At 45.4% G+C, this 27731-nt stretch overlaps 1 protein-coding gene across 3 annotated transcripts; it reads right to left on the bottom strand.

Moving 5' to 3' along the window:
- Positions 1 to 256: 256 nt before the first annotated feature.
- Positions 257 to 27728, bottom strand: LOC138982052 (uncharacterized). Of its 3 annotated transcripts, XR_011460771.1 has the most exons (12): positions 27637 to 27728; positions 23370 to 24775; positions 22889 to 23012; positions 22075 to 22193; positions 19935 to 20003; positions 19433 to 19457; positions 18984 to 19103; positions 17482 to 17612; positions 16091 to 16332; positions 12710 to 15628; positions 2599 to 2695; positions 257 to 1080 (listed from the first exon to the last, which is right to left on the bottom strand). XR_011460771.1 is itself a non-coding variant. In XM_070355268.1 (11 exons), the coding sequence occupies exons 1-11, from the start codon at positions 27647 to 27649 to the stop codon at positions 2656 to 2658; spliced, it is 5208 nt and encodes a 1735-aa protein (XP_070211369.1). In that variant the 5' UTR covers positions 27650 to 27728; the 3' UTR covers positions 257 to 2655. The 3 variants fall into 3 exon arrangements, 2 of the variants coding, with proteins under 2 accessions (XP_070211369.1, XP_070211370.1); XM_070355268.1 differs by having other exon boundaries at positions 257 to 2695; XM_070355269.1 differs by having other exon boundaries at positions 257 to 2695; positions 22952 to 23012.
- Positions 27729 to 27731: the final 3 nt, after the last annotated feature.

Genomic DNA, 27731 nt, shown 5'->3' with positions numbered 1-27731 from the left:
TACATGCGTACCTTTTGTGGACATATTATCAGCGGTACGTGACTGTCGGATATGCTGTCCTTAAACATTATGTCGGCTCTTTTTGTTAACAAACCTGGCGACTATCTGTTTTGTCTGCAAGACTGGATCATGTGGCTTTTTCCGCCAGTCCTCCGCATGACACTCTAAGTTGCCGAGCAAGTACCTCAAATGACATATACATATATATATATGCTTGAAGAAAAAGAGAAATCGGAAAAAACAAGGCAGAAACACATTTTCATATTTAAATTTATTTTTCTTCTTTAATTTGTTTAAATAATTTGTTTTCTCTCACAAAAACACTGTTTTCACTTACATCATAATCAAGGTCAAAATTGTCATTAACCAAACACACCACAGGGAGTATCTTACACGTTCATATTCCATGTTACACTGTTTACTGTGAACATAATAATGTTCCATTTTAACCTGGTTCACAATAGTAAAGAAAGAACACACTCATGTCTCACATTACTTCACAGAGTCATAAAACATCTAAATATCAACAAAACATGTAAGCTAGCAAGCAAACACATCCATCCCATCAGAATAATATTTGCAAACTGGTTCAAACATTCACACACTGGCAACATTTATTAACACAAAGCATGCACAAACAATCTTTAACAAAGGTATGATGAGAGTATCAAGGTAAATCACATCTAAATATCAACAAGACATGTAAGCTAGCAAGCAAACACATCCATCCCATTGAGAGAATAATATTCGCAAACAGGTTCAAACATTCACACACTGGCAACATTTAACACAAAGCATGCACAAACAAACTGTAACAAAGGTATGATGAGAGTATCAAGGTAAATCACTCAAGTGGAATCCTACATGTAATTGAAAACTTGATGTTTCAAAATGAACACTTGTACCATTTTCCACTAATACACACCACTGCAACCTAAACACACACACACACACACACACACACACACACATCTATCTGTCTTCCTTTCTGTCTCTCTGTCTCCAAAACACACACACTGCAGTCACAGCGGCCCAAGCTCACCAGACCATGTACCGCATGTAGTGTAGCGCATGACCGCTCTGTGACACAATAACATCACAATCAAACAGGATTATAATACTGCATAAAGGAAACAGTGTAAAAAAACAACTTGCAGTTGCATTGCTACACACATTACACTATACACAAGGAATGATGACTGTTTTGTTCAGTAAATAAAAATAAAATTCTTCACACAAAAAAGATGAAAACCTGTAAAAACTGAGGAGTCTTGCAAAAAGAATTGAGCCAATAATTAGCTTCTATAAGCAGTGGCTATATTTCGTCTCCTAAATACCAACAAAATAAGGTGCTTTTTCAAACAAATAATGTAAAGATAAGAAAAACAGCTGGGTTAAAATGATCAATAAAGCCAAAAGGAAAATGAAGAAACACTCATTAAGCACTGTTCCATTGACTTTTATAAAAAATAAAAAAAACTTCAAAAAGGAAAGGAATAAAACAAAAATACAAACAGTTAAATCAAAATTAAACAAGTCGCGTAAGGCGAAAATACAACATTTAGTCAAGTAGCTGTCGAACTCACAGAATGAAACTGAACGCAATGCCATTTTTCAGCAAGACCGTATACTCGTAGCATCGTCAGTCCACCGCTCATGGCAAAGGCAGTGAAATTGACAAGAAGAGCGGGGTAGTAGTTGCGCAAAGAAGGATAGCACGCTTTTCTGTACCTCTCTTTGTTTTAACTTTCTGAGCGTGTTTTTAATCCAAACATATCATATCTATATGTTTTTGGAATCAGGAACCGACAAGGAATAAGATGAAAGTGTTTTTAAATTGATTTCGACAATTTAATTTTGATAATAATTTTTATATATTTAATTTTCAGAGCTTGTTTTTAATCCAAATATAACATATTTATATGTTTTTGGAATCAGAAAATGATGGAGAATAAGATGAACGTAAATTTGGATCGTTTTATAAATTTTAATTTTTTTTTTACAATTTTCAGATTTTTAATGACCAAAGTCATTAATTAATTTTTAAGCCACCAAGCTGAAATGCAATACCGAAGTCCGGGCTTCGTCGAAGATTACTTGACCAAAATTTCAACCAATTTGGTTGAAAAATGAGAGCGTGACAGTGCCGCCTCAACTTTCACGAAAAGCCGGATATGACGTCATAAAAGACATTTATCAAAAAAATGAAAAAAACGTCTGGGGATTTCATACCCAGGAACTCTCATGTCAAATTTCATAAAGATCGGTCCAGTAGTTTAGTCTGAATCGCTCTACACACACACACAGACAGACACACACACACACACACACACACGCACGCACGCACGCACATACACCACGACCCTCGTCTCGATTCCCCCTCTACGTTAAAACATTTAGTCAAAACTTGACTAAATGTAAAAAGAAAGAAAGAAATGAGTCTGTGTATAATACCTCAGCAAAACTCTCAAAACTACAAGAGAATTCGGCATCACAATAACAAGCATACTTCATTAATGCTACTTATATTAACAGAAGACATTGCAGCATGAACTACACATAGCCTAACTAGCTACTGTATTATTCTCCAAAACTCACAATACTTGGACATTATACCCTTGACAATCTTCCTTGAAGGTAGAGAATTCATGCTTTTCACTTCGGTCTTGAGCGTAATTTATTTCGCAAGTCATTCCTGTCATAAGTAAACACAAGACACAAACAATGTTAATACTGCATAACATAATTTCCCCCGTCTGTTGAGCAATGAACACTTTCAAGTTTACCTGGTTACCGTTTTTCAATGGTTCAGTCAAGCACTACCAGTCTTTATTGAAGTAACATATCTTTTTTTTAAACTGCTCTGCACACACACACACACGCACACACACACAGTGTGTGCCATCCTCTAAAATGCTATTAACTCCCACATGTCTTTAGCGAATTACTTCCTAATTGGTGTACATTAGCTTGAGATGGGTGATAATTTCACCAGTATGTAGATCAAGTGGTTTGAATTTTATGCTTTTAAACAAACATTGTTCAAATTTGGAGATTGCCTCAACAGTAGGAGGTTTGACACTGAGCAGTAGCCACACTCATCTGACTTGAACACTCAACAGACTCCCTGTAATTGCTGTTTTAACTCTTGTATTGTCTGACAATGGTTTTTGTTTGCGAGGCCCTGCAGACCATTTAACATACAAACTTGAAACTTTGTGAACTTATCATCCCATATCTCAAGCCATTAAATTATACTGTTCAAAAAAAGAAACGCATAGCTTGTAATATTTGGTTAATTTAGTTATATGGCTACAAGGATATCCACCAAACTGCAGAAAATGTTTATCTGGTCGTCGACCTTTCGTCCATTGCCACAAGTGAGCTCTGCACGTGACGCATGCGTTATCAGTGGCTACAATGTCAAAATTGCTCATTTGGCATGACCACTCGTCATGCTTCAGTGTAATCTCGTGAAACTCGGGGAATATTGAGCTCTCACCATGTCTTCCAAAACCCATAAAAGCGGATTGTTCGCCACAAAGAAATCAGACGACAATTCAGCGACGAAAGATGGCCCGATTGAGCAGAGAAGACCGCCAAATTGCATTGGGTCGTTTACAAGCAGGCCAAAGTCAAAGTGCAATCGCCAGGCACTTCCACGTGTCCCAGAGCACCATCAGTAGACTGTGGGTCAGGTTTCAAGCCACTGGCTCCGTTGCTGACTTGCCACGAGCGGGAAGACCAAGGGCGACAACTGCTGCTCACGACCGCTTCATACGGCTCCGCCACCTCCGGAATCGTTTCCTGTCGGCCTCATTTTCTGTCCAGGCTCTCCCCGGGCCACACCGATTATCGGACCAGACCGTGCGGAACCGCCTGCATGAAGCTGGTTTGAGAGCTCGCAGACCTCACAGAGGAGCTGTCCTCACCCGCCGCCATCGCCAGAACCGAGTGCAGTGGGGCAACCAGCACCTTCGCTGGACCGTCCGGAATCACTGGAGACACGTGTGGTTCAGCGACGAGTCCTACTTCCTGCTCCAGCGACATGATGGTCGGAGGAGGGTCTACCGGAGAGTAAACGAACGTTACGCGCCCAACTGTGTGGATGAGGCACCCGTTCATGGTGGTGGAGGCGTCATGGTGTGGGGGGCGATCAATACCGCTGGAAGGAGCACCCTGGTGCACGTCCAAGGGCGCATAACTGCCCAGCGATACGTGGAGGAAATTCTGCGCCCACACGCCCTTCCTCTTCTGGCTGACCAGGATGCCATATTCCAGCAGGACAACGCTCGCCCGCACACAGCACGACTCACCACCCAGTTCCTCACCGACCACCATGTCCAGGTGCTTCCCTGGCCATCCATGTCGCCAGACATGAACCCGATAGAACACCTCTGGGATGAATTGGACAGACGTGTGCGCAGGCGAGAAGAAGCGCCGGCAAATCACCGCGATCTATTGCAGGCACTTCAGGAGGAGTGGGACACCATCCCACAGCAAGATATCCGGCATCTGATCCAGTCCATGCCCAGAAGGTGCCGGGCAGTTGTTGCTGCTCAAGGCAGTCACACCCCCTACTGACTTGACAGCCTCGGCACCCAATCGTATTGATTGACTGATTGATTTGAAGATGCAAATGAACTGTGTGTGCATTCAACTGTGTCCATACCAAATTTCAAACAAATAATCTAAATATTGGATTTTCTGTTAATTTTTTCGAAAAATAAAACAAATTTGGCAAGTAGCAACTATGCGTTTCTTTTTTTGAACAGTATACATATCTTTACCCAACTCACATATAGCAATTAACCCTAGTTCAGTGCTGGTAACGCTGTACGCGTCCCCTTGGTTACAAGGGAGACCACTCTAAAAAAGAGTGACCAATCCCATAAGGCCAGACTAATAACAAGCCCGACTTCCGTATGCGTGCGCATACGCCGCCATTTGTATCATTCCACACTCAGCGCTTCAAGAGACTGGTCGCTGTTATGTACGCTCCGGCTGTTTTCAGCTTCATTCCTTAGTCCTTGGACTTTGGCTTCACCCCTTGGTTCGCCGCCGAGCTTTTGACTTCACCTATGCTGTTTGGGTGAGATCTTTCCTTGTTTGTTGAAACTTTGGCGACATTTTGTCGCAAACTTTGGACTTGTAAATTTTTTTCAAGAAAATTTTTGTGAGTCTTTTTGACATGGCGGAGAACGCTAAGAAGAAGCATAGCTCGAGACAGTTAACTGCTGAAGCTTCTCCTCCAAAGAAGGTCCCTAAAAAAACAAAGAGTGCCGGACAAACCGTGATCTCAGTTTTAGAACCTTCATCTAACGAATGTATTGATGTGTTGGTAGACAAACCGGCAACCTCCATTTTGCCTACTAAAGTTACAGGCAAGGTTAGTCATGTTGACAAAGCTGTTGTTAAGTCTGGGGCACCTGTTACTTCAGGTTTAGCGGCCTCCGACGTAGCATCGTTGCTGTTGTCTCTGAGTTCGCAGGTGTCTACTTTGGCCGCGGAATTGTCTTCTACAAGGGCGGAACTACGTGCCCTCCCTTCCGGTGTCTCTGACGTTCCCTCTCTGGCCAGGATCCGGCCTTCGCCTTCCGCTTCCGTTACACGAGCTGATCTCCATGCCTCGCAGGATTTTGATGATCGCAACGTGTCTTTGCCTGACGTGCCCGATCGTGTCAAAGGTATGTCTACTCTGCGATTAGCCAGGTTTTCCGGTGAAAGCGGAGTGCGTGCACAGGAGGAAGTAACTCGCTCGAGAAGCGGTGAAAGCTCTGATACTCGGACTGATCGCTTGCGCTCCGGCGCTCGGTTGGTTCGGAAGATGGGCCCTGTGCAGCGAAAGGATTTGTTACATCCCTCTTTATCTGAGAATATCGGGGAGTTGCAACATCCTCTTCCACCCGGGGGGCAGGAAGTCGTTGGTCTTGCTGACTCTTGGATCGAACATGCGAGTCTTTCTGAGGGTCAGCTTCCGGAATGTGTTTTTGAGCATGACGGAGAGACTGACGAGGGTGCTTCCGCTGTGGCGGAAGACACTCAACTTAACTTGCCTTTCAAGTTGTCAAGCGCAGTGACGCTGGCGGCGGAAACGGCATTTAAGTATTTCCCAGAAGGGGTGGTTGAGAGTAGAACGAAGCTTTCTCCGCGTTTGACGACTTCCGGAGTTCGAAGGAACAGAAGGTTCACTTCCGTTTCCGGGAATCGTCGTCCATTGCCTTTGAGATGGCAAATGTCTTGAAGAAGGGACGTGGTCCGGTGGTACCGTTGTTGATGCAACATGGTGAGGCCCCCGACGACGTGGTCCCTTGGCTTGCGAAGGCTGGAGATCAAGCTGTTTCCGGTTTCCGGAATTTCAAGCTGTTCCCGTAGCCTATCAACTTGGTTGACTCATTCGCTCTGCCTTCGGCGGTCCTTCCGGTCACACCGGAACTGGCTTCATTACGTGAGGATGGTTACAGTAAAGACAGGGCTGTCCCTTATACTGAGGCATCACTTGCGGCTTTGGAAGAAACAGGAAGATCTCTCTTAGAGCTCTCTTCCGTTTCCGAGTCTTTGCAAAGGTCCTTGTCGAGATCTATTGCTACCTCACTCGATCCGTTCGAGTTCCGCTTCGACGCTTCGTCTGTGGATGTTACTACCCTTTTGACCACGCTGGGTAGGGTATCCAAAGAGCAGATGTCCTTGTCCGCTAAGCTTTATGCCCATGCCGTGCATTCTAGGAGGTCTGCGTTTTTGTCAGGCTCCAGGATCAGGGATAAGGCCACTATCGAGAGCCTGAAGATTTCTCCTTTCTCGGAGGGTTCTCTGTTGGGTCAGACATCCTTGGACGCTCTTCAGAAAGAGACGCAGGATGCGAGAGATCTCGCCATCGCCCGTATTGCTCACCAGGGCTTCCAAAAGACTCAGAACAAGCCTCAGTCGTCGAACAAGCCTCAGACTTCTTCGTCTGGCGGTGGAAAGACACAGAATCAGTCTTTTGCCTCGAAGGGTAGGGGCCGTGGAGCTCCAAACCCTAAGAGGGGACAGTCTTTTGGCGGTTCTAGGGGGTCGGGGCGCAAGCCTCACCCCCAATGATCCTCCCCCGAACCTCTCATCCCGGTAGCCCCCGCACTGGTTGTCCAGGGCCCTCACTTCCTGGCTGCAGCTAGTGGACAGCAAGTGGGTTACTGGGATAGTGCGTTCGGGGTTCCGACTTCTCTGGTCAGAGGGAAAGGCACCTCTTACCAGGATAATGCCGCCTTGCAGAGCTCCAAGGGATCTGGAGGCAAGGGCTGCCGTACAAGGAGAAGTGACTGCCCTTCTCCGCAAGGGGGCAATAGAGGAAGTCACGGACCTACGGTCCCCGGGGTTTTATGGCAGACTATTCGTAGTTCCAAAAGCCTCGGGAGCATGGAGACCGGTTTTGGATCTGTCATCCTTGAACAAGTTCCTCCGGGTAGTGAAGTTCACTATGGAAACTCCGGCCTCAGTGCGGGAGGCTCTGCGTCCGGGGGACTGGGCAACTTCAGTGGATTTAACAGATGCGTATTTCCATGTTCTGATGCATGTGGCGGACAGGAAATGGCTGCGCTTCCGCTGGGGAGACAGAGCCTACCAGTTCAGGGCTCTTCCGTTCGGCCTGTCTCTCTCTCCATGGATCTTTACCATAATCGTACGACAACTTTGCTCTCTGCTGAGAAAAGAGGGTGTACGCCTCTGAGCGTACTTAGACGATTGGCTGATCCTTCATCAGGACAGAGATCTTTGCGGAATCCATACTCAGAAAGTTCTCAGTCAGGCCGCTCAGCTCGGCTTCTCGATAAATCTGACGAAGTCAGAGTTGGATCCATCCCAGAAGTTCACATATCTAGGGATGGATTTCGACACTCGAGATTGGTCTGTTCGTCCTTCTCAGAGAAGGGTGGACAAACTTCAGGACATGATCCGCTCGCTTCACGGAGAGAATCTGGCCAGTGTCGGGTTTTGACATCGGTACTCGGTCAGATGGAGTCGATGGCGACTCTCATCCCACTAGGCAGGTTGCACAAAAGGCCTTTTCAGGCAGCCCTACAGTCTCGGTGGGATCAATCATCCCAGGGATGGGACGTTCAGATAGCTCTGGGGACCTGGTTTCTTCACACTACTCAGGTCTGGCTGCTCCCGTGGTTGTCACAGGGAGTTCCGATTGTCTGCCCGTCGCAAGAGAACGAGCTCTTCACAGATGCCTCTCTGACAGCGTCAGGGGTTTGGGACTTGGCTCAGTCCTCCCTGCACATCAATGCGCTGGAGTTGGAGGCTGTTTCTTTGGCCCTCCAAGCTTTTCTGCCTTTTCTGAAGAACAGTCATGTCAGGCTCCACACAGACAATATGACCGTGGCGTCATATGTAAATCGGCAAGGCGGAACGCGGTCTCTCAGTCTTTCGGACAGTGCTTGCCGCATTCCGACTTGGTGCGACTCTCGTCACATATTCATATTGCTGTCAGCGATTTATCTGAAGGGCAGCTTGAACGTCCTTGCGGACGCACTGAGCAGGGGAGACAAGGTGGTTCATTCCGAGTGGACTCTGTCTCATCAGTCCCTGCATCGACTTTGGACACAGGTCGAGAAGCCCTTGATCAACCTGTTTGCAACAAGGTTTTCTGCGAGGCTTCCCCTTTTCGTTTCCCCCTTCCCAGACCCTCTGGCGTGGGGAGTGAACGCTCTGGAAATGAACTGGACAAACCTGACAGCTTATGCTTTTCCTCCGTTCTGTCTGTTGGGCAAGGTGTTGAGGAAAGTGGATTTGGAGAGACCAGCACTGGTTCTGGTCGCCCCACTTTGGCCAAGCCAGCACTGGTTTCCCGACTTACTGCGTCTGGCGGTGCGGCCTCCGATCCCTCTTGCAGTAAGAAAGGGAGAGCTCGTTCAGCCGCGATCAGACATCCCTCACGAGAATCCTCGGGTTCTAAACCTTCACGGATGGATTCTGTCAGAAGCTCTTTGCTCAAGGCAGGGGCCTCTTCTTCCACTCTGAAGTTCGTGAAGCATGCCCATAGGGAGTCGACCAGCTCGGTGTACTCTTCGCACTGGGCGGCCTGGTTTAAATGGTGTTCTCTTAATGGAGTCAATCCCCTGTCACCTAGATCGATGCAAGTGGCCAATCATTTGGCTTGGTTGGCAGATCAGGGCGGATCTCCCTCTTCTCTTCGCGTTAGAAGGTCAGCTATATCTTCAACGCTGCAACAACTGGGACACAAGATTACACTCAGTGGAGTTATTTCTGGTGTCATTAGGGGTGCCTCCCTTAAGGCTGCTCGCTCCAAGCCTCAGCTCCCTGCCTGGGATTTGTTGTTGGTCTTGCGTTATTTGGCTTCAGAAGAGTTCGAACCCATTCAGTCAGCCAGCCTGGCTAATTTGACACGCAAGGCTTTGTTTCTAGTCTTACTCGCTACTTCTCAAAGAGGTAGCGAGGTACATGCTTTATCTGGATTAGCGAAGGATATTCAACTAAGAAAGATGGGTCTATTTCGCTTAAATTTTGACCGGAATTTCTTGCAAAAAATCAGAAACCCGGCCAGATTTCTCCTGTCATTCACATTCCCCCCTTGAGCAAGATACTTACTCCTGGAGATCCCGATGTGGTTAATTGTCCCGTGAGAGCGCTCAGCAGTTATCTGTCGCGGACTCGGCACATTCGCTCAGAAAATCAGAAGCTTCTCTTTATATCACTTAACACAGCACGGTGTAAGGATATTGCGAAAGTAACGTTAACCAAGTGGGTCTCCACGTTGATCAGACAAGCCTATGTCAGGTGGCAAACACAGTCTGGGGATGTTAGGGCGGTCTTGCCTCTCACTACAGCAAGAACGCATGAGGCAAGGGCCTGGACCTCCTCGTTGGCAGTCCTCCGGTCGGGTCGTCTGGCTGAAGTACTGGAGTCGGCCTACTGGGGGTCTGAGATGTTTTCATTAATTTTTACCTCAGGGACGTCTCCTCCTTGAGACAGGACGGCAGTTCTGCGCTACCTGCTATGGTAGCCGCAGGACAGGTCCTACTTTCATAATTGTGGTAAGTACCCACCACCTATAGTAGCAATCTGCTATATGTGAGTTGGGTAAAAATATGTAATTTAATCCAAAATTTTATGAATACATTTTCATTTAATTAATATACTTACCCAACTCACATTGTTTATTCCCTCCCGCCTCCCCGCTGTGGTGGTATTGGGGTCTAAAAAAGAAGTGAGTTGGGCTTCGTTTGGAATGATACAAATGGCGGCGTATGCGCACGCATACGGAAGTCGGGCTTGTTATTAGTCTGGCCTTATGGGATTGGTCACTCTTTTTTAGAGTGGTCTCCCTTGTAACCAAGGGGACGCGTACAGCGTTACCAGCACTGAACTAGGGTTAATTGCTATATGTGAGTTGGGTAAGTATATTAATTAAATGAAAATTTATTCATAAAATTTTGGATTGTACACCAAATATAAAGTACAATGCAATTCGCTGAACAATTGTAGGGGTTATCAGCATTTAAGTGGGTGGCTTTTTTGTTTGGGGGGAAGGGGGGGGGGGGGGGGGTCAGCCTGTACTGGTATACACTTCACCTCTGTCTCAATTCCTAGTAAACCGCAATACATTCAGTAAAATGATAACTGAATGTAAAAAGCAGGTGACTGCTGAAATAATTATTGATTTTTAATGTAAAACCTAAAACCAACCCTAAAACAACTGCATTTGTTTCATCTTTGACACACAAGGCCCCTTTCCCATTCAGCTTAGTCTGACATTGAAACTATGCAAGATGTGTAACAAACTGACCTTTACTCAACAGATACAGTTGCTCATACTTGCCATTCTGAATTTTCGTCAGATACTAAGGTGCCGCTTTGGTTTATTTTGGGGTACTCTCATTTCAGAAAATGTCACATATTCGATCATAATAATATTGCACGATTAATGTTAAAATGAGTTGTATGTATTCAATGTCACTGTACTCCGCCAAACATTGCATATATATAGCAGTTAACTGAATCGTAGGGTCAATGGATGAACATGCTACAGAAAGTACCGAGATTGAAGAGCCCATAGAGCACTTTGTGTGTGTAGCCAGTTCAGCTTTGGGACCACTATGGGACCATTATGCGACCACTATGGGAACACTAGTATGGGACCACTATGGGACCACTATGAGACCACAATGGGACCTAAAGCTTCCTGGGGCACTGCATCATCATTTTGCCAGCAGGCCGTCACATTGCTGCTGCACAAACAACCGGGCAATTAACTCATTACATTTGAAGGGCATACACCGGGCCTGACAACTGTAAAAAGTGTGGGTGCCGTAAATGAACTGTACATGAAGGGCCTATATTCTATAAAAGTATGAGTGCCTCAGGCACCCATACTTGATATTTGTTTGTTTATTTGCGTGTTTATCAAGTTTGTCTACTATTTGCATGTTGAAAATATTATGAGACTTTTTGTTATTTTACCATTTCTTAACCTTCACCGTACTTCCTGGGTCGTGGACGACCCAGAGCCTCACAAAAGTGTCGGTATCTCTAAAACTATGGGGAGTTTTGGATTGAGACTTCGTGTAATCCCCAAAAACCATAGAACCTTCCTATTCACCAATTTGCAAAGGATTATCTTTGTAAACAAACAAATAAACAATGACGTCATTTGAACTACACAGTCTGGATGTTGTGGGTCGTGGACGACCCATATGGAATTAAAGACGGTATTTTACAGTGTTTATCCCAGGCATGGGAATTGAAAATTGTAAAAAAGGCGGAAAATTTATAACCGAAGACGCTTCGCGTCAAGTCGACGGCGCGAAGCGCCTAGTCTTACTAGGGGGGTCCGGGGGCATGCTCCCCCGGAAAAATTTTTCTCCAAAGAACCCAGATGGTGCAATCTGGTGTCATCTGAGCTCCAAGTTTGCCATTAAATTCTGTTTTTAGAATCAGAGTTTTTAAGTACAAAAATGTACCAATTTTTGCTTTTTTGAAGAACAAAAATATATACATGTATTATATGGTTTAAATTTGTAAAAAAAATTGATCTGTTGAGACAAACAGGAAAATGTAACTTGTAACACAATCTGTGCAATCTGGTTTACTTTCAAACATAAAAGTTCAATAACTGAGGCGGGCGGTAGCAGTGCGTGTTCAACAAAGTATGGAAAGTTTTCGCGGGCTTTTGCGCAAAGGCCAAAGTAACCGGTGCCTTTTTTGTGTGCCTCCCCCCTTTATTTTTTCGGCGGACACTTTTGCATTTTCGGCGGAACAAAAAAAAAATTCGGCGGAAATCCGCCGTTCGGCGGACAATTCCCATGCCTGTTATCCCTTTTCAGATGACGTGGGTCGTGTGCGACCCATACTCTGCAAAGAGGCGGTAAAGAGTGTATCCCTATTTGGATGACGTGGGTTGTGTACGACCCATACTTTTTACGTTGAATCCTTCTTTAGAAAGTATGGGTCGTACACGACCCACATCATCCGGACTGTGTAGTCCAGAGCGAGATCCGGTGAAGGTTAAGTCTCTTGGTTGTGACACCAAAAACAAAGAAAATAATGATGGGGCAGTTACCGGTAGTGTGGGTGGTAAAGTCACCTAGAGCTTTCAGTGGTTGGTTGGTTGGTTGGTTGGTTGGTTAGGTATTTTATCAATCAGTGAAGGTTAATGAGACACAATGCATTTGCCAAGGGATGTTCACCAACCAAATCAGAAAGAGCTTACCAGTCTTTATATTTCTCCAGATCTTCCTCCTCCTCATCATCATCATCCACCCACACCCCTCCTGTGAAGCTGTACTTAGCTTCTTGTTGCTTGGGAGATGCTTGCGACTGCCTGCTCTGATATCCGCCCCAGGCTGGGTTCCTAAGAGGGCTCGTTATCCGGTCTAGAGGGCTCTTTATCCGGTCTAACGCCGGGGAACCCAGGTTGCTGTCAGCACTCGAGCTCCTCACTGGGGACAGTGTCGGCGACCGTGGCGTGGGCAGCTTGTGAGGGTTCATATTTAATTTGTTGCGAGGGGGGTATTTGTTATAATCGCCCAGGCGGGCCGTAGGCGGTTGAAGCGGCTCTCGCATGGGTGACCACTGCCTCTTTCGCTCTGCTGACCTCTGCCTCCGTCTCTCAGGGGACGACATCCTTCGTCTTTCAGGTGACCTCTGTCGGTTTCTGTCAGATGACCTTGAACCCCCGGGCGACCAGAGTCTCTTTCTTTCCGTTGACCTTTCTCGCTGCCTGTCAGGTGACCTCCCTCTCCTAGGAGACCAACTTCTTTTCCTGCCAGGGGACCAGTTTCTCTTTCTGTCAGGGGACCTGTTTCTTTTCCTGTCAGGTGATATTCCTCGCTGTCTCCCTGGCGATCTAGACCTGAGTCTGTCATGCGACCATTTTCTGTGCCTTGCAGGCGGTGACCTTTCTCTGCCAGGGGAGTAGCAACGAAGTGGCGGGAATGACCTGCGACTCAAGCTGGGGGTGTAGTTAAGCTCTCTCTCTATAGACACAAGTCGACTTCTGTAGCTGGGGCTGGGTGATCGTCGACGAAGGCTCCCAGTAAACCGTGACCTGGATCTAGACTGGGAACGAGATCTGGATCTTGATCGAGACCTTGACCTTAACTTTACTGGGCGTCTCAAACTGGATCTCAATGTGGCAGAGCCAGACCTTGACTTCGACCTTGACCTTTCTCGACGTCTCAAACTGGATCTCCAGATTCCAGACCTTGATCGCGACCTTGACCTTTCTTGGAGTCTCAACCTGGACCTTGTAGAGCCACACTTACTACTTAAAAATCGCCGTCTTCCCTCGCTTGAGCACCTGTCTATGCTAACTGGAGATCGAGACGCTGAAAGCGACCTGGGGCGCCCTCTGGGAGGGGATTGCCGCGGCCGATCACGTGTTCTGCTGTTGCTCCTGGGTCTGCTGGATCTGGGGCTGATATCAGAAGGACTGTAGCGATCACGGCGGGGAAAAAGCCTCCTTGGCAGGTCTGAGCGCACATCATCTTTTTTCAACCCGTACTGTTGCAAAAACATCTCCACAGAAGACTTCCACCTGTCGTCTGCACAGTCAATGTTTCTGTTGGGTGACCTTTTCCGGTCTCTTGAACCTGCAGACACACTTTTCCTTGTTTGGCTTCGTGAGGATCTGTCTTTGGAGGGTCTGGGTGACCTCCTATCCCTGGACCTGGACCTTCTGGCAGACCTTTCTCTGGAGTCTCTTGGAGCCTGAGTTTCAGTTTGCCGCTTTCCAGCATCTTCCTGTGATGATGAGTTCTCCTGTTCCTTCTTGGGCTCCTTAGCTGGGCTCTCTTTGTTGGCTTCCACCTCCACTTTGGGTGATTCTGTGGGCTTGGCAGAATTCCCCTCCTTGGCCTTCTCTCCCTCTGTGCGCTGGACAACATTTGATGCCTCCGGCTTCTGCGGAGATTGTCCAACTGCTGATGCCTGCACCGTCTCAAGGGTCAGCGGCTGTGAGGGTGGCTTGTTATCAGAGTCTTGCACATCTTTGTTGGGTCTGGTTGTCCTGCTGGCCGGCCTGGGAGGCTTCTTGGAAGGGAAGAGACTTTCTCTGATGGTTTCATGCTGCTTGTACAGGGCCACCAACCTCCTTCGCGCCTCGTCAGCCGGGATGTTCATCTTGAGCATCTCTGACAGCAGGTTCTGGATCTCTATGCGGCTGTGTTGGTCGTACTCCTCCAGCTGTCTCTCCCTCCCTGCAGAATCCTGCTCTGCCTTGTCTTCTGCCTGACTGCCACCTGCTGACTGCATGATTTTTATCTTGGACACGAACTGCTGCACTCGCTTACTGATGTCCGCCTGGGAGCCGGGATCATTACCCGGCTCTGGTAGGCTCTCCTCAGGGGGCGCTGCCTCCATGATTTTGGCTGGCGCTGCTAAGTCATCCACCAGGACTCGGCACTTGGCTTCTTCCGGGGGAATTTTCTGCTTTCTGTATCTCTCCAGCGCATCGATGGCCACTCTCATGTGAGCCTGGGTGTGCTGCGGGGTGACACCCAGCTCCAGACAGCTGCTCGCCACAAACTGTTCCAGTTCCTCCCCCACCACCATCCACCGGGCCGCCTGTGACTCCCCCCGGCCTCTCCCGCCCTTCTCCTCCTCCTGCATGAGGCTGAGCGATCTCTTGACCTCCTTCTCGATGGTGATGACCTTGTGGCTGGCGTCCTCGGGGGTCAAGCCCTGGAAGTGCAATGTCTCCAGCATCCACAGCCTCTTCTCCGCCTGCTTTTTGGCCTGGTCACGCCGCAGTCCCAGCCGCAGGAACTCGCCCTTGAAGTCGTGGATGACCTCCCCGTCCAGCACCTTGCGTCGCGCCTCCTCGCTCGGGAACCCCTTCTTCTCGTACATCTTCATCAGCTCGAACCTGTGGTCGATCCTCTGCTCGGCCTCCTCGAAGGGCAGGATCTGACGCTCAAACTCTAGCAAGAGGTTCCAGCGCTCCTCCTCCTCGATGACGCGCTCCCTGGCCACCACAAAGGGCACCCCGCGACGCTCGTACTCCCTGAGCAGCTCCAGGCGACTCTCCAGGATCTTGCCGGCCAGCTCGGGCTCGATGTTGCGGCGCTGAAAGTCATCCAGCAGGGTGCGCTTCAGGGATTCCACTGCTAGCCGCTTCTCTGACTCGGACCTGAAACACAGCACAAAAGTGTCATTTGAATGACTTGAAAGTTTCAACTATTCCACTGCTGACCTCTTCTCAGACTCTGACCTCAAAAACAACAGAACAATGTTCTTTGAATGACTTCAAAGTTTCAACAATTCCACTGCTTACCTCTTGTCAGACTCTGAGTAGAAACATGACAGAAAAGTGTCCTTTTACTAACTACTATCAACAGTAACTCGCTTCCACAAATATGTGTTGGCTTCAGACAGCCAAGGAAGGGGAACAACTAAGAGAAAAAAAGTGATTATCTTTCAAAACATCACAGAGTATTCAGTAATCTTTTTACTTAATCAAAAACACTATCTTATAAGCAGAAACTAAAAATAATAAAACAATGCTATCAGTTGCATACAGATTATTGTTGACATCGCTATAGGCAAATGGCTCTCCATCAATCTGTTCTCTAAGTTCTTGCACGTCACTCACATCTGATACTGCTGCTCTCGGTATCGCAACAGGTGGGCTGGTGGTGGAGTGACCTCCCTGCCAAGAAGTCGATGAGGTTCCTCAACTCTAGCTTTCCTTTTGGGCGGTCCTCGGTACCTGGGCTGCCCCCTCCCCTCTCCTTTCTCAACCTCCATGCAACACAGCCGCGCCTGCTCTGCCTGCACCGACTTCTTCTGCTTCTTACTCACCTGGCCGTACCGCTCCTTGTCACTCAGTCTCTGCTGAATACGGTTCATTCAATGTCAGACATGACAATAGAAAATCAAACAAGGAGGAAATAAGGCTTTTCCAAATATGATATAACTCACAATTTAGATTTTTTTGTGTGCATCAGTTTTCCTTTACCCTGATGTAAAAGAAGAAAGAAAGAAGGAGAAAGGAGGGATTTCCAGGTGTGTTCGAGGCCGATGTAGGGTGGGTGGGTGGTGCAGGGGTGTACCTTAACTTTTTTTGCTACTGGTCAGGGGGGTCGGTAAGTCAAAAATTGAACCGGCCCCCAACCAGCCCGGATTTCTTACAACCACCTCAGCGGCTCGTCGCGTACTAAGCACATATACAAAAAAATGTACATTCTTACTTATAATGCATACATGTGGATTTGCACAACTAATAACTACCACAAACACACTCAAGACTTGATGACAAAAATCGAAAATTTCAATAATAAATTTTCATTTGATTAATATACTTACCCAATTCTCATAAATGCATTGACTTCAATCTCACATGCTAGATGTCGAAAAACTACTCAAATTACCTGCCCTTGCAAGGGTGGTAACCAACCTAAAAACAGAACCAATAGCTGTTGCTATGACCTGTCCCACCTGGTTACCCATAACCCACCGCGCACCGCGTGAGCGCCGGCATCCGGAATAATCATTCGAGACTTCTCAAAATCCCGTAGGAAATTAAGTAGCGGGGATCTTTCTTTCTTTATTTGGTGTTTAACGCCGTTTTCAACCATTCAAGGTTATATCGCGACGGAGTAGCGGGGATGGATGGGAGGGTATTAACTATGAGAATTGGGTAAATATATTAATCAAATGAAAATTTATTATTGAAATTTTCGATTAAATTACATATTCTTTACCCAATTCTCATAAATGCAGATTGCTCCTAAAGGAGGAGGGACTTAATTATGTCCCAGAAATTATGTCGGGTGACCGCTAAGGTACAGGCCTGGTGGGGGGTGTGTGACTGATGGGTACAAAGAAAGAAGGAAAAAGTAAGAAGCTGAAAGAAAAGCTTACCAGGTACGCCAGTGTGTGTCTGAGGCCGATGTAGGGGATGTGTGTGATGGGGGGGGGGGGGGGGGGGGGAAGGGTGGCTACAAAGAAAGGAGAAAGTTAGAAGCTAAAAGAAAAGCTTACCAGGTAGGCCAGCCTGTGTTTGAGGCCGATGATGTGGTGCAGCATGTTGTCACGGCTACACTGCATCTCACACAGCTCACACACAAACAGCTCGTCCCTCCCTACCACCGTCTCCACCACAAACTGCAGGCCTGTTCAAACACACACTCAGGCTTTCCATTCTGTGTTTTTAAAACAGCTTGACAAGTACAGTGAAACCCTACTTGTAAGACCTTGAAATAAAAAAACCCAGATAGACTGCTAAAGTTCCGAAATTCAGATTACACGTTCCATTAAAAAACCATTCTCTTTTTTGTGTGTGATTTGTTGTTCTTCTTTTTTTCAGATTTTCTGTTATTATAACCTCTATAAAATTACCATTTTTAAGACTCCCTCCTTTAATTCAGCATTTATTATAGTCTTCAAAGGAAGGTTCCACTGTTTAACACAAGCCGTGTTTCCATTGAAAGCAGAAAAGAAAGAAAGGTTTGTCACAACACACCACTTTTCACTTCATTATTTTTAACTCCCAGGGGACCAACCAAAAATTATCGTGACAGACAGGTCAATGCTACATGTATAAATAGGTGAATAACATAGACAACAAGAAGGGCAAAGCCCATACGACTCACATGCTTGACCTTGACCTTTACATGACCTTGACCTTCAGGGTCAAGGTCAAATAACTAAACCTAGCAATGACATCATACACTAAGAACTGCTTTACACATTTTTCCTACCAAAATACATGTGACCTTGACCCAAGGTCAAGGTCATCCAAGGTCATGCAACACAAAGCTGTTAATTCAAGACATAGGAAGTACAATGGTGCTTATTGGCTCTTTCTACCATGAGATATGGTCACTTTTAGTGGTTCACTACCTTATTTTGGTCACATTTCATAAGGGTCAAAGTGACCTTGACCTTGATCATATGTGACCAAATGTGTCTCATGATGAAAGCATAACATGTGCCCCACATAATTTTTAAGTTTGAAACAGTTATCTTCCATAGTTCAGGGTCAAGGTCACTTCAAAATATGTATACAATCCAACTTTGAAGAGCTCCTGTGACCTTGACCTTGAAGCAAGGTAAACCAAACTGGTATCAAAAGATGGGGCTTACTTTGCCCTATATATCATATATAGGTGAGGTATTAAATCTCAAAAACTTCAGAGAAAATGCGAAAATGTGAAAAATGGTCGTTTTTAAGACAACAATTACGGCCCCTGTGACCTTGAACTTGAAGTGAGGTCAAGTTGCCGCACATGTTTTTTGAGATCTTGTAACCATACACCATCAGGCCACATCAGGTGTTGATAGACTTAATAGTGTCCAAGAAAATCCAACGTTAAAGTTTTCCGGACGGACGGACGGACGCCGGGACGGACGGACGGACGGACGGACGACTCGGGTGAGTACATAGACTCACTTTTGCTTCGCATGTGAGTCAAAAATTTGTGGAGAATCTTTTTGGATAGTCAATAAGGTCGTTTGTCATGACATGTACTGCATTCACTGACCAACAACTGGCTCATCGGCAGGCAAACTGGCCAGAGCCTTGTCAAGGTCACTGTGACCTTCCTCCACGTGTGCCCCCTCTGACCTCTTCCTTCCATCCGGCACTGACTTTGCTGGGGATTCTGAAAAAAAACAAAAAAACTTTACGGCACAAATCATGCATAGCAAGTCTTTCATCTTTGATTTAAGCTAAATTATGAGTGATACAGGACTCCAGATTTTTTTGTAGAAGAGAATAGAGAACTACAAAGGATGTCTGTAAGACACTGTTGCAATTGTAAAAGGAATAGTCTTCACATAAAATTGTTTAACAAACTGGGATGGCTAAAAGGTTTGCAGTTCTCACAACAACAAAAGCTGAGTACTACAGACACAGACAGACAGACAGACAGACACACACACACACACACACACACATACATTCCCACACACAAATAAACAGAATACTCACTGCCCTCTTGCACTGCTTTCAATGCCTGAAAAGAAAAAGTGAAATATCTTCACAAATCTCCTTTTCTACCCTGGTAAAACTTAGGCATTTAGTGTTGCCAGCGACACCGGATGTAGTCCAGACAGAAAAAAATCACAGCTACATCTGTTGCGCCTGCATACCATCTAGCGTTGGCCTTAAACAGTATTGCCAATTTCTCTCAAATCCAACAGTGACACTGACACACAGACAGTCACACTGACACACAGACAGTCACACTGATACACAGACAGTGACACTGACAGTGACACTGACACACAGACAGTCACACTGACACAGACAGTAACACTGATACAGACAGTGACACTGACACACAGACAGTGAGACTGATACACAGACAGTCACACTGACACAGACAGTAACACTGATACACAGACAGTCACACTGACACACAGACAGTCACACTGATACACAGACAGTCACACTGACACACAGATAGTGAAATGAAGCAAGACAGGCATACCTTGAGGTGTCGCTTTCCGGCCATGTGTCTCCACAGAATAGTCTCTGTCTCCATGTGAAGCTCACACACCTGTAATAACACAGTAACCTGGTGATCACAGTCTGGTGTGTCTCTGTTTCTGTGTGTGTGTGTGTGTGTGTGTGTGTGTGTGTGTGTGTGTGTGTGTGTGTGTGTGTGTGTGTGTGTGTGTGTGTGTAGGTGTATGTGTGTGTTTATATGTGTGTTTGTTTGTGTGTGTGTGTGTAATTGAAAGCAATTAAGTGAGCACATTTTGTTGCTGTTGAATGTACATATTGCTTGTACCTCAAAACAAAGAATATTCCTGCTACTGCTAGTAAACTGCACATAGTTGTAATAAAGTCTTTATGTCTTATCAGACTATCAGTTCCACAAATCAGGTCAGTGTGGTAAACTAGGTCAACATTCTGATTTAAAACATGTCACAATCCTATCTTCATCTTTTTTCCATGAACTAATTCTACACAGGGAAAACTTTATAAAAAAAATATCATTTCATTATAATACAAAGTTTACATTACAGTGCTGTCCTGTTTTTACAGAAGTATATGTATACAAAATGTGTTAATGTATGAATGAAGTGTTAGAAAAAAAGTGAAAATAAGACCAATGTTGAGTAAAGGCGATGACAGACACAAAACAATGTTTTAGACAAAAACTCCAACTCAAAACGTTGGGAAAACACATGTTTTTAAAGCGAGGATGTCACATGCGAAACACACAGACTAGCGCGCTTCGTGTTTTCACAGAAATATCAGTCAGTGTCAGCTTGACCCGTCCAGCTACCGCGCTGTGTTCGGGTCAGTTTGTACACAATACGGCTGGCAACGCCCACTGATACAGTCAGTGTCAGCTTGACCCGTCCAGCTACCGCGCTTGTTCAGGTTTGTACACAATACGGCTGGCAGCGCCCACTGATATTATTGCTTCTTGTCAAACGTTACAGGCTCCATATATATAGCTCTAGTAAGGATTCAGGGCTCCAGTACTACCCTGAATGGGTACCACCTCTGGGTCGGCCATTTTTGTTCTCTCTTCGTGGTGCTGGAAAACGAGTCACGTGAGTTGATCGTCCGCGTTCATTGGCTGACTACCAAAACGTGTTTTCAGATGTTAGAGCATGCTCTAAAACCCAAAACACGATGCGAAAACACGAAAGTCACACGGGAAACACGCTGTTTTATGTTTGTTTTGAAAGAAAACACTGTTTTGTGTTGTGCGTCTGACATGGCCTTAAAACAACAGCTCAATACTAATAGACGGTGTTTCAGAAATAACTGTGTCGAAATTGAATGGGGTGTGAAAGAATAAATACTACCGTATTTGATGGATTACAAGACGAACTGTTTTATAGGCAAACGAAAGTACGGTATTTGGCGAAATCGGCTCCGAGAATAAACAAGTGAAACAAAGAAGAAAAGTGAAAAAGTTTGAAGAAAAATATCACACACACAATTTGTAACCAACACACACATGTAGTCCCGCCCGGAATAAGCTTTTTTGGGATGATTTACCACTTTTGCGCACATTTCGAGCAAACGAAAACACAACATGGCGGCTCTCGCTCCTCCAACTATCGCGAGACACAAAAAAACGAAATCTCGCGCGCGCGAGATCCTGATACATCCGGTGTTTCTCTGTACGCTATCTTGTCACGACGACTTGTTGACAAACGAAGATTCGCGAAAGAAAGAGAAAAGCGCCGAGTCTTGAGTAGAGAGCTAATAAAGTACCAGTAATCGCTAATCGAGCGAAATGAAAATCCGCGGCGACTTTCATTAGGTGAATGCTATTGAAGTTTAGGTAACGTTTTAGCCGCATCTTTTTATAAGCCGCAAGACGATTTTTTTTTTTTTAAAGTCACGGCTTGTAGTCCGTCAAATACGGTACATGTATTGCTTTTAAAGAGTCGAACTTTCCCACGTGACATTAAATTATAGGCCAGTCACTAGCAAGGGGTGTGTCTGAAACACATTTAGAAAGCTTGCCTCACTAAAAGCAAGATTATTCACTCTCTTACAACCCATACAAACGCAACAAAGTTATTTAAGGAATTCGTCTATTAAAACATCCACAACAATGACTGCAGAGAAGAAACAGAAGAAGAGGACAGGAAACGTACATCACAGTAAGGGCCAACAAAGTAATCCTCTTCCACGCCCCCCTCTCCTGTCTTAGTCACTTTCTTTTTACCGGCCTTCTTGGACTCAGCAGCCATCTGATTCTCACATTCCTGTGGTACTGCAAAACAAAAAGTAACATGTGATTTTTCTTCGCCACAGAACGCTTAACCTTTCCGCCACAACAAGCCTCCCAGAGAAAATGGGTGGTACTGTGGACCCCCTCCCCCCCCCCTATATAAGATCACCCCCCTTTTAAGACCTTGCTTTTTTTTCTTCAGTTCATAACCTTTGTAAATTTACCATTTTGAGACTCCTCCTTTTTAAGACCTGGATTTCTCAGATTTGTAGGTCTTAAAATGGGGGTTCCACTGTATGCCTAACTGGATGGGACCCAATCACGAGGTGAGATTGGTTACATCTCATCCAAATCCCAATTTTTAAATCTCAAACAAATCCCAATTTCAATCATTCTGACACACCTAGTTGGTCGTTTTACTGTGCATACCACCCCCGGACACCTCCATAAAGGGCACCTCCCACTTTGACTTTGCATTGATTTTGATAACTTTACCAAGCTGTTGTGTCACCAAAACATACAGATAATGCAAACAAACTGTTGATCTGGGTAACTTTACCAAGCTCTTGTGTCATAAAAGGGTACAGATAATGCAGACATTACTGTTGATCTTGGGGTATAGTCCTCTTCCAACAGCTAATGTTGTACTTCATTAGTTCATAACATTCCCAGACAACAGGAGATGAGCAGGTATTGAGTAGATGACAAGGAGACGAAAGCACACAGAAAACAAGCACCTGTTTGTGTGAAGTTGCGACCAGAAACAATGAAGGGTTTGACAGCAGCCTGCCGGTCCTTACCCGCCTCCACCGCCATCACACGCTGGATGTGAGCCACCCCTCTCACGTGGAACGCATACATCTGCACAACAGTACACAATTGATGAATGTTGGACAAACAACTGATCAAGCAATCACAACAAGTTCTACATGTAGTAATAAAGTATATGAGGCTTAAATTTTTTAACTTATATATATATATATATGCATTGGTTTTCATTTTTATTAGGCTATCAATTTCAGCTCTCAAGTAAAGCCCTCCTCCAAAAATGTTCATGACATTTGACCAGCATCGGCAATTCAAGCCAAAAAAAGTCATGTTCTTTCAAGCACCCTCTGGCCCCCAAAACTATCAAAATAATGTTATAATATAACTAAGCTCTAGTAACATAGTTTGCAAATGCCAGACAATATTACGCATGTCTGCAATAAACCCTACCGGTTTTGACGTGAAGTAGATGTTGCAGAGTTTGCAGTAGTCTGTGTCTTCATCCTCAAACTGACTGGACAGCTTGGTGGTTGCGGCAGTGTTGGTGGTGGTAGCTGCAGTGGTCCTTGTGATGGAGGTGGAAGTCGATGCCCCTGGCTGTAGCGACGTAGAACTGTCAGGTTCTTCCACTACCAGATGGCCGAGGCTGTGCGACACGGTGTGGGACATGCTACCCAGGCCTAGGGACGACTTCCCCATCACCATCTGACTGCTGATCTCCAGCAGTTTTTGCCCGATGCTTAGCTGCAGTTCTGTGGGGCCGGAGTCAGGTTTCTGTGTGGTGGACGACACCGTGTCGGACTGAGCGTCGGCGTCACCGACAAAGCCTAGCTGCTGAGGATCCACTGCTGTGCTTTCTGCTTGGATGTCCGTTTCTATGGCAGCATAAAACTCGTCCAGCTTTTTGTTCATGCCAGAAGTCTTTACTGCACCTGGTTGAAATGTGGGAGAGGAGCTATTACTGCCATTCTTGCCAAAGATGTCTTGTTGATACCCAGAATTAGATTGTCCTTGTTGCATCGTCATGCTGTGCTGGGAAATCTGAGCAGACAGGGGGAGGTCACTGTTTCCTGGGATAGGACGAAAGACACCTGGCAAACTATTTGGCTTTGGGAAGCTATTGCCCTGTGGTGTTATATTGGTGCTGCTTTCTTGGGACAATAAGTTCACACTACTTCCGTGGAGCATGTTCATGCTACTCTGTTGCCCTACATTACTGACGCTTTGCTGGGCTGTGTTCGTGCCACCCTGTGGTCCTGTGTTCATTACACGTTGCTGAGATATGTTCATGTTCCCTTGTTGTCCCATGGTCATGCCTCCAGGCCCAATGTTCATACCACCATGTCCCATGTTCATACCACCTTGGCTCATGTTCATACCACCTTGTTGTTCCATATTCATACCACCATGGGTCGTGTTATAGCCCACATACTGTGCTGTGTTCATACCGGTTTGTCCCATGTTCATGCCTCCTGGCCCACTGTTCCAACCACCTTGTTGCCCCATGTTGATGGTGTTGAACTGGCCAGGCGGCATGGTGTCAGGTTGCTGATAGTTCCATGCAGGGTTTGCTGGGGGCGCCGGTGGCATCATGTTGCCTGATGCTTGACTCATTCCCCACGCACCAGGGGGCTGTTGTGACGTGTTATTGCCATACTGTTGTGACGTCTTGCCACTGCCATACTGTTGTGACGTCATGCCACTGCCATACTGTTGTGACGTCATTCCACTGCCATAGGGTTGTGGCATCATCCCATACTGTGAGTGTGACGTCATCATGTTTACTGGATCCTCATTTGTAGAGTATGCATCCACCCCAGCATTATAGGCTGCATACTGCGGGTACTGTGAATTCCCTGAAATGACATACATGTATGCAATTGCAAACTGTGACAAATTGAATGCTCATTCATAAAATCAACATTCCACCAGGGTGCAAAAATAGGTTTAGAAACATGCATGGACAGCTAAGATTAAGTGTGTGGATGCACAGGTAAAGTGGAAACCAAAGGATTTGTACAGATATATATATATATAAATAAAAAAGGACTAATCCAGGGCCTCACATCCATGAGAGGTAGCATAGGACAAATGTCCTGGCCAATGTAAAAGTGATAGGACATTTGTCCTGAACAAAAACAAATCAATAGGACATTTTTTTCCCGTAACAAAACGTAAATATAATTAAACTTGACAAGTTTCTTGGCACGAGGGTAAAAGAACAAAAATACTTTTTTTGGGCAAAAAGTGAGCAGCTTTGACTGTCACAGCTGCCCCCTTTTCTTGTTTTGTCAGCTGTCGGGTTTCAACTATCTCCTTGTCTCTCTGGAGAGATGGCACTTGCACACTAACTATCTCCTTGTCTCTCTGGAGAGATGGCACTTGCACACTAACTATCTCCTTGTCTCTCTGGAGAGATGGCACTTGCACACTAACTATCTCCTTGTCTCTCTGGAGAGATGGCACTTGCACACTAACAGCATGGTCTTTGGTTTCTTGAGTAAGGGCCGATTTGCGAAAGTTCGAACAGCCAACGGTAAAAGTGTTCGACTTCCCTGTGTGCTGACATGAGGTGAAAAACATAAGTTTCCTCTCTGGGTCATGCGACACCCACGGGAATGATGTCGTCCAGCTTGAGACGAAGTTACGCGAGGGGGTGAGGGAGGGGGTAGTGTTTTTCTTCGGCTTCGATGTTTGACTATCGCGATCGACATTCTCACCTGGGCGATCGGGCTCTAACTGCTCTGGGGCTGGAGGAAGCTCAGTTTCCGTGCTACTGACAGATGATGAAGGAAGGGACTTGAAGTGTAATTTCTTCGGTCCCTTTTCTGGGATCAGATTTCGTTTATGCGGCATGTTTGTTATTTTCGGGGAAAGCGCGAAGGGAGGCAACTCTCAACTTGCTTCGAACATTCCGATTTGCGAGCCTTGGAAACTCTTCGGTACTAGAGGCACAAAGTGTATAATTTCGTCTGCTACACATCGCTTCGCAATACATCAATAAAATAGCATTCAAACTACTGTAAATTGAGAAGTACTGACGATGTCCGGATCAAATGATAGAATAATCGGACATTGACCACTTTGTGACAAAAACAATAGGACATTTGTCCTCCTGCATGAAAAATGTAAAGGACATTTGAAAAAAATATCCTCATATGTCCGATGTCCGACGTGGATGTGAGGCCCTGCTAATCATACTTTTCTTGAAGAATGTAATGTTACGTCTTTATGTGACGTACGATCAGATTTGTGTTGTTACTATAGATGTTTGGTCCGTGTACCTTTGAAGAAGCCCTGCAGGCCGAAAATTTGGAAACAAAAGATGAGACATTCTGGCTTGGTGTTGAACTTTTTATTGTGATATATATATATATATAATAATATATACATGTATATATAATCTTTTTTTTTCTCTCTCTCTCTCTCTCTCTCTCTGAATTTATGTAAAAGTCAAGTATCTCTATCACTGTATCAGTGGTACTCTCAGATTTCAGGTGCTCTGTATTCACTGCAGCTGCTTTTCACTTTCACAGTATCCGGGAATGCTGTACTACCAATCAAATACTGTAGTAATACCACAGGCGGAAGGTATCGTTCACTGGACCACTACTTCCATAAAAAGACTACAAGGTTTGACACTCACTTCGAGTCGTCTGTGTTCTTGGAGTCGCTTCCTGCGCACAATTTTTTTGTTCAAGACGGTTTGCCTCTTCCTACAGTCTGTGTTAGGTCAAATAAATACAGTTGAATGATTATTTTAACCGTATGTACCTTTAATTTTCAGCTGCCGTCCGCTCCAGGTTGTTTTTAACCATCATTTAGACGAATGTTCGTTTGCGAACCGCAACCCTGTAGCCGGTAAGAAATCATGCATCCCGCACCGAATATGCATACCAGTGCTCATTGGTCTAAAACATATGTAAATATTGCAGCAAAGGGAAGCTACCCATGGGAGTTTCACTTTAGGTTTTAGGCAAAGAGCTGTTTGCCGAATAAAAATGAAGAAAACGTCCGGTTATTAGCCAATGATCGCATCGGACTACTATCTCCTCGGACATACGACGATCATCAGGCGCACAGGGTCTAAGTGGTATGCCGTTGACAGACACGTTTGGTCGCACAAAATACGGTTTAAAAACATGCAGCGGACAGGCAGCTAAATATAAAAGGTACAGATAGTTAGAACATTCATTTATCACGGCATTTGTACAGTTGCAAAGGTTCTTGACATTGGCAATTATTTTGTGCATGATTTTTTTCTCAAGTTAGTGGAGCACGACTAGAAGCTGAGTGACAAACCTTGTAGTCTTTCTATGGAAGTAGTGGTCCAGTGAACGATACCTTCCGCCTGTGGTAATACTAAACAGTAAACTACAGAAATTTACAATCACATTCAGTTTCACAGTACATCCTGAAGTGCTGTACTACCAATCTAATACTATACTACACAAATTTACAATCACGTGATTCCTGCGTTCCAAACCAACGTTGTATTGCAAGCTTGATTCCGAACGAATCCAAACAAGGTGAAATACTGTTCCTATCTAATCAAGGCTTTACCACTTGGGGGAAGGAAAAAACAGTCACTGACTGACTGAGTCTTATGGCAAGTTAATAATATTACTAATAACAGGAGGCCGTCATAGTTCTACATAGAAACAGACCGGGACCACTTAAAATGCATATTATATAATGCAATTATATGAGGTCTTACCGCCACCGTTCATGGTGCAAAGTGTGGAGGTATGCAGAGAAATTTTAGTTGAAACGATACTGTTTATCCACTGAAAACACACCAGTCGCCATTCT

This window comes from Littorina saxatilis, linkage group LG12 (assembly GCF_037325665.1).
Source record: "Littorina saxatilis isolate snail1 linkage group LG12, US_GU_Lsax_2.0, whole genome shotgun sequence".
NCBI lineage: Eukaryota > Metazoa > Mollusca > Gastropoda > Littorinimorpha > Littorinidae > Littorina > Littorina saxatilis.
Note: the sequence above shows the minus strand (reverse complement) of the source record. Positions and strands in the feature narration are given on the sequence as shown.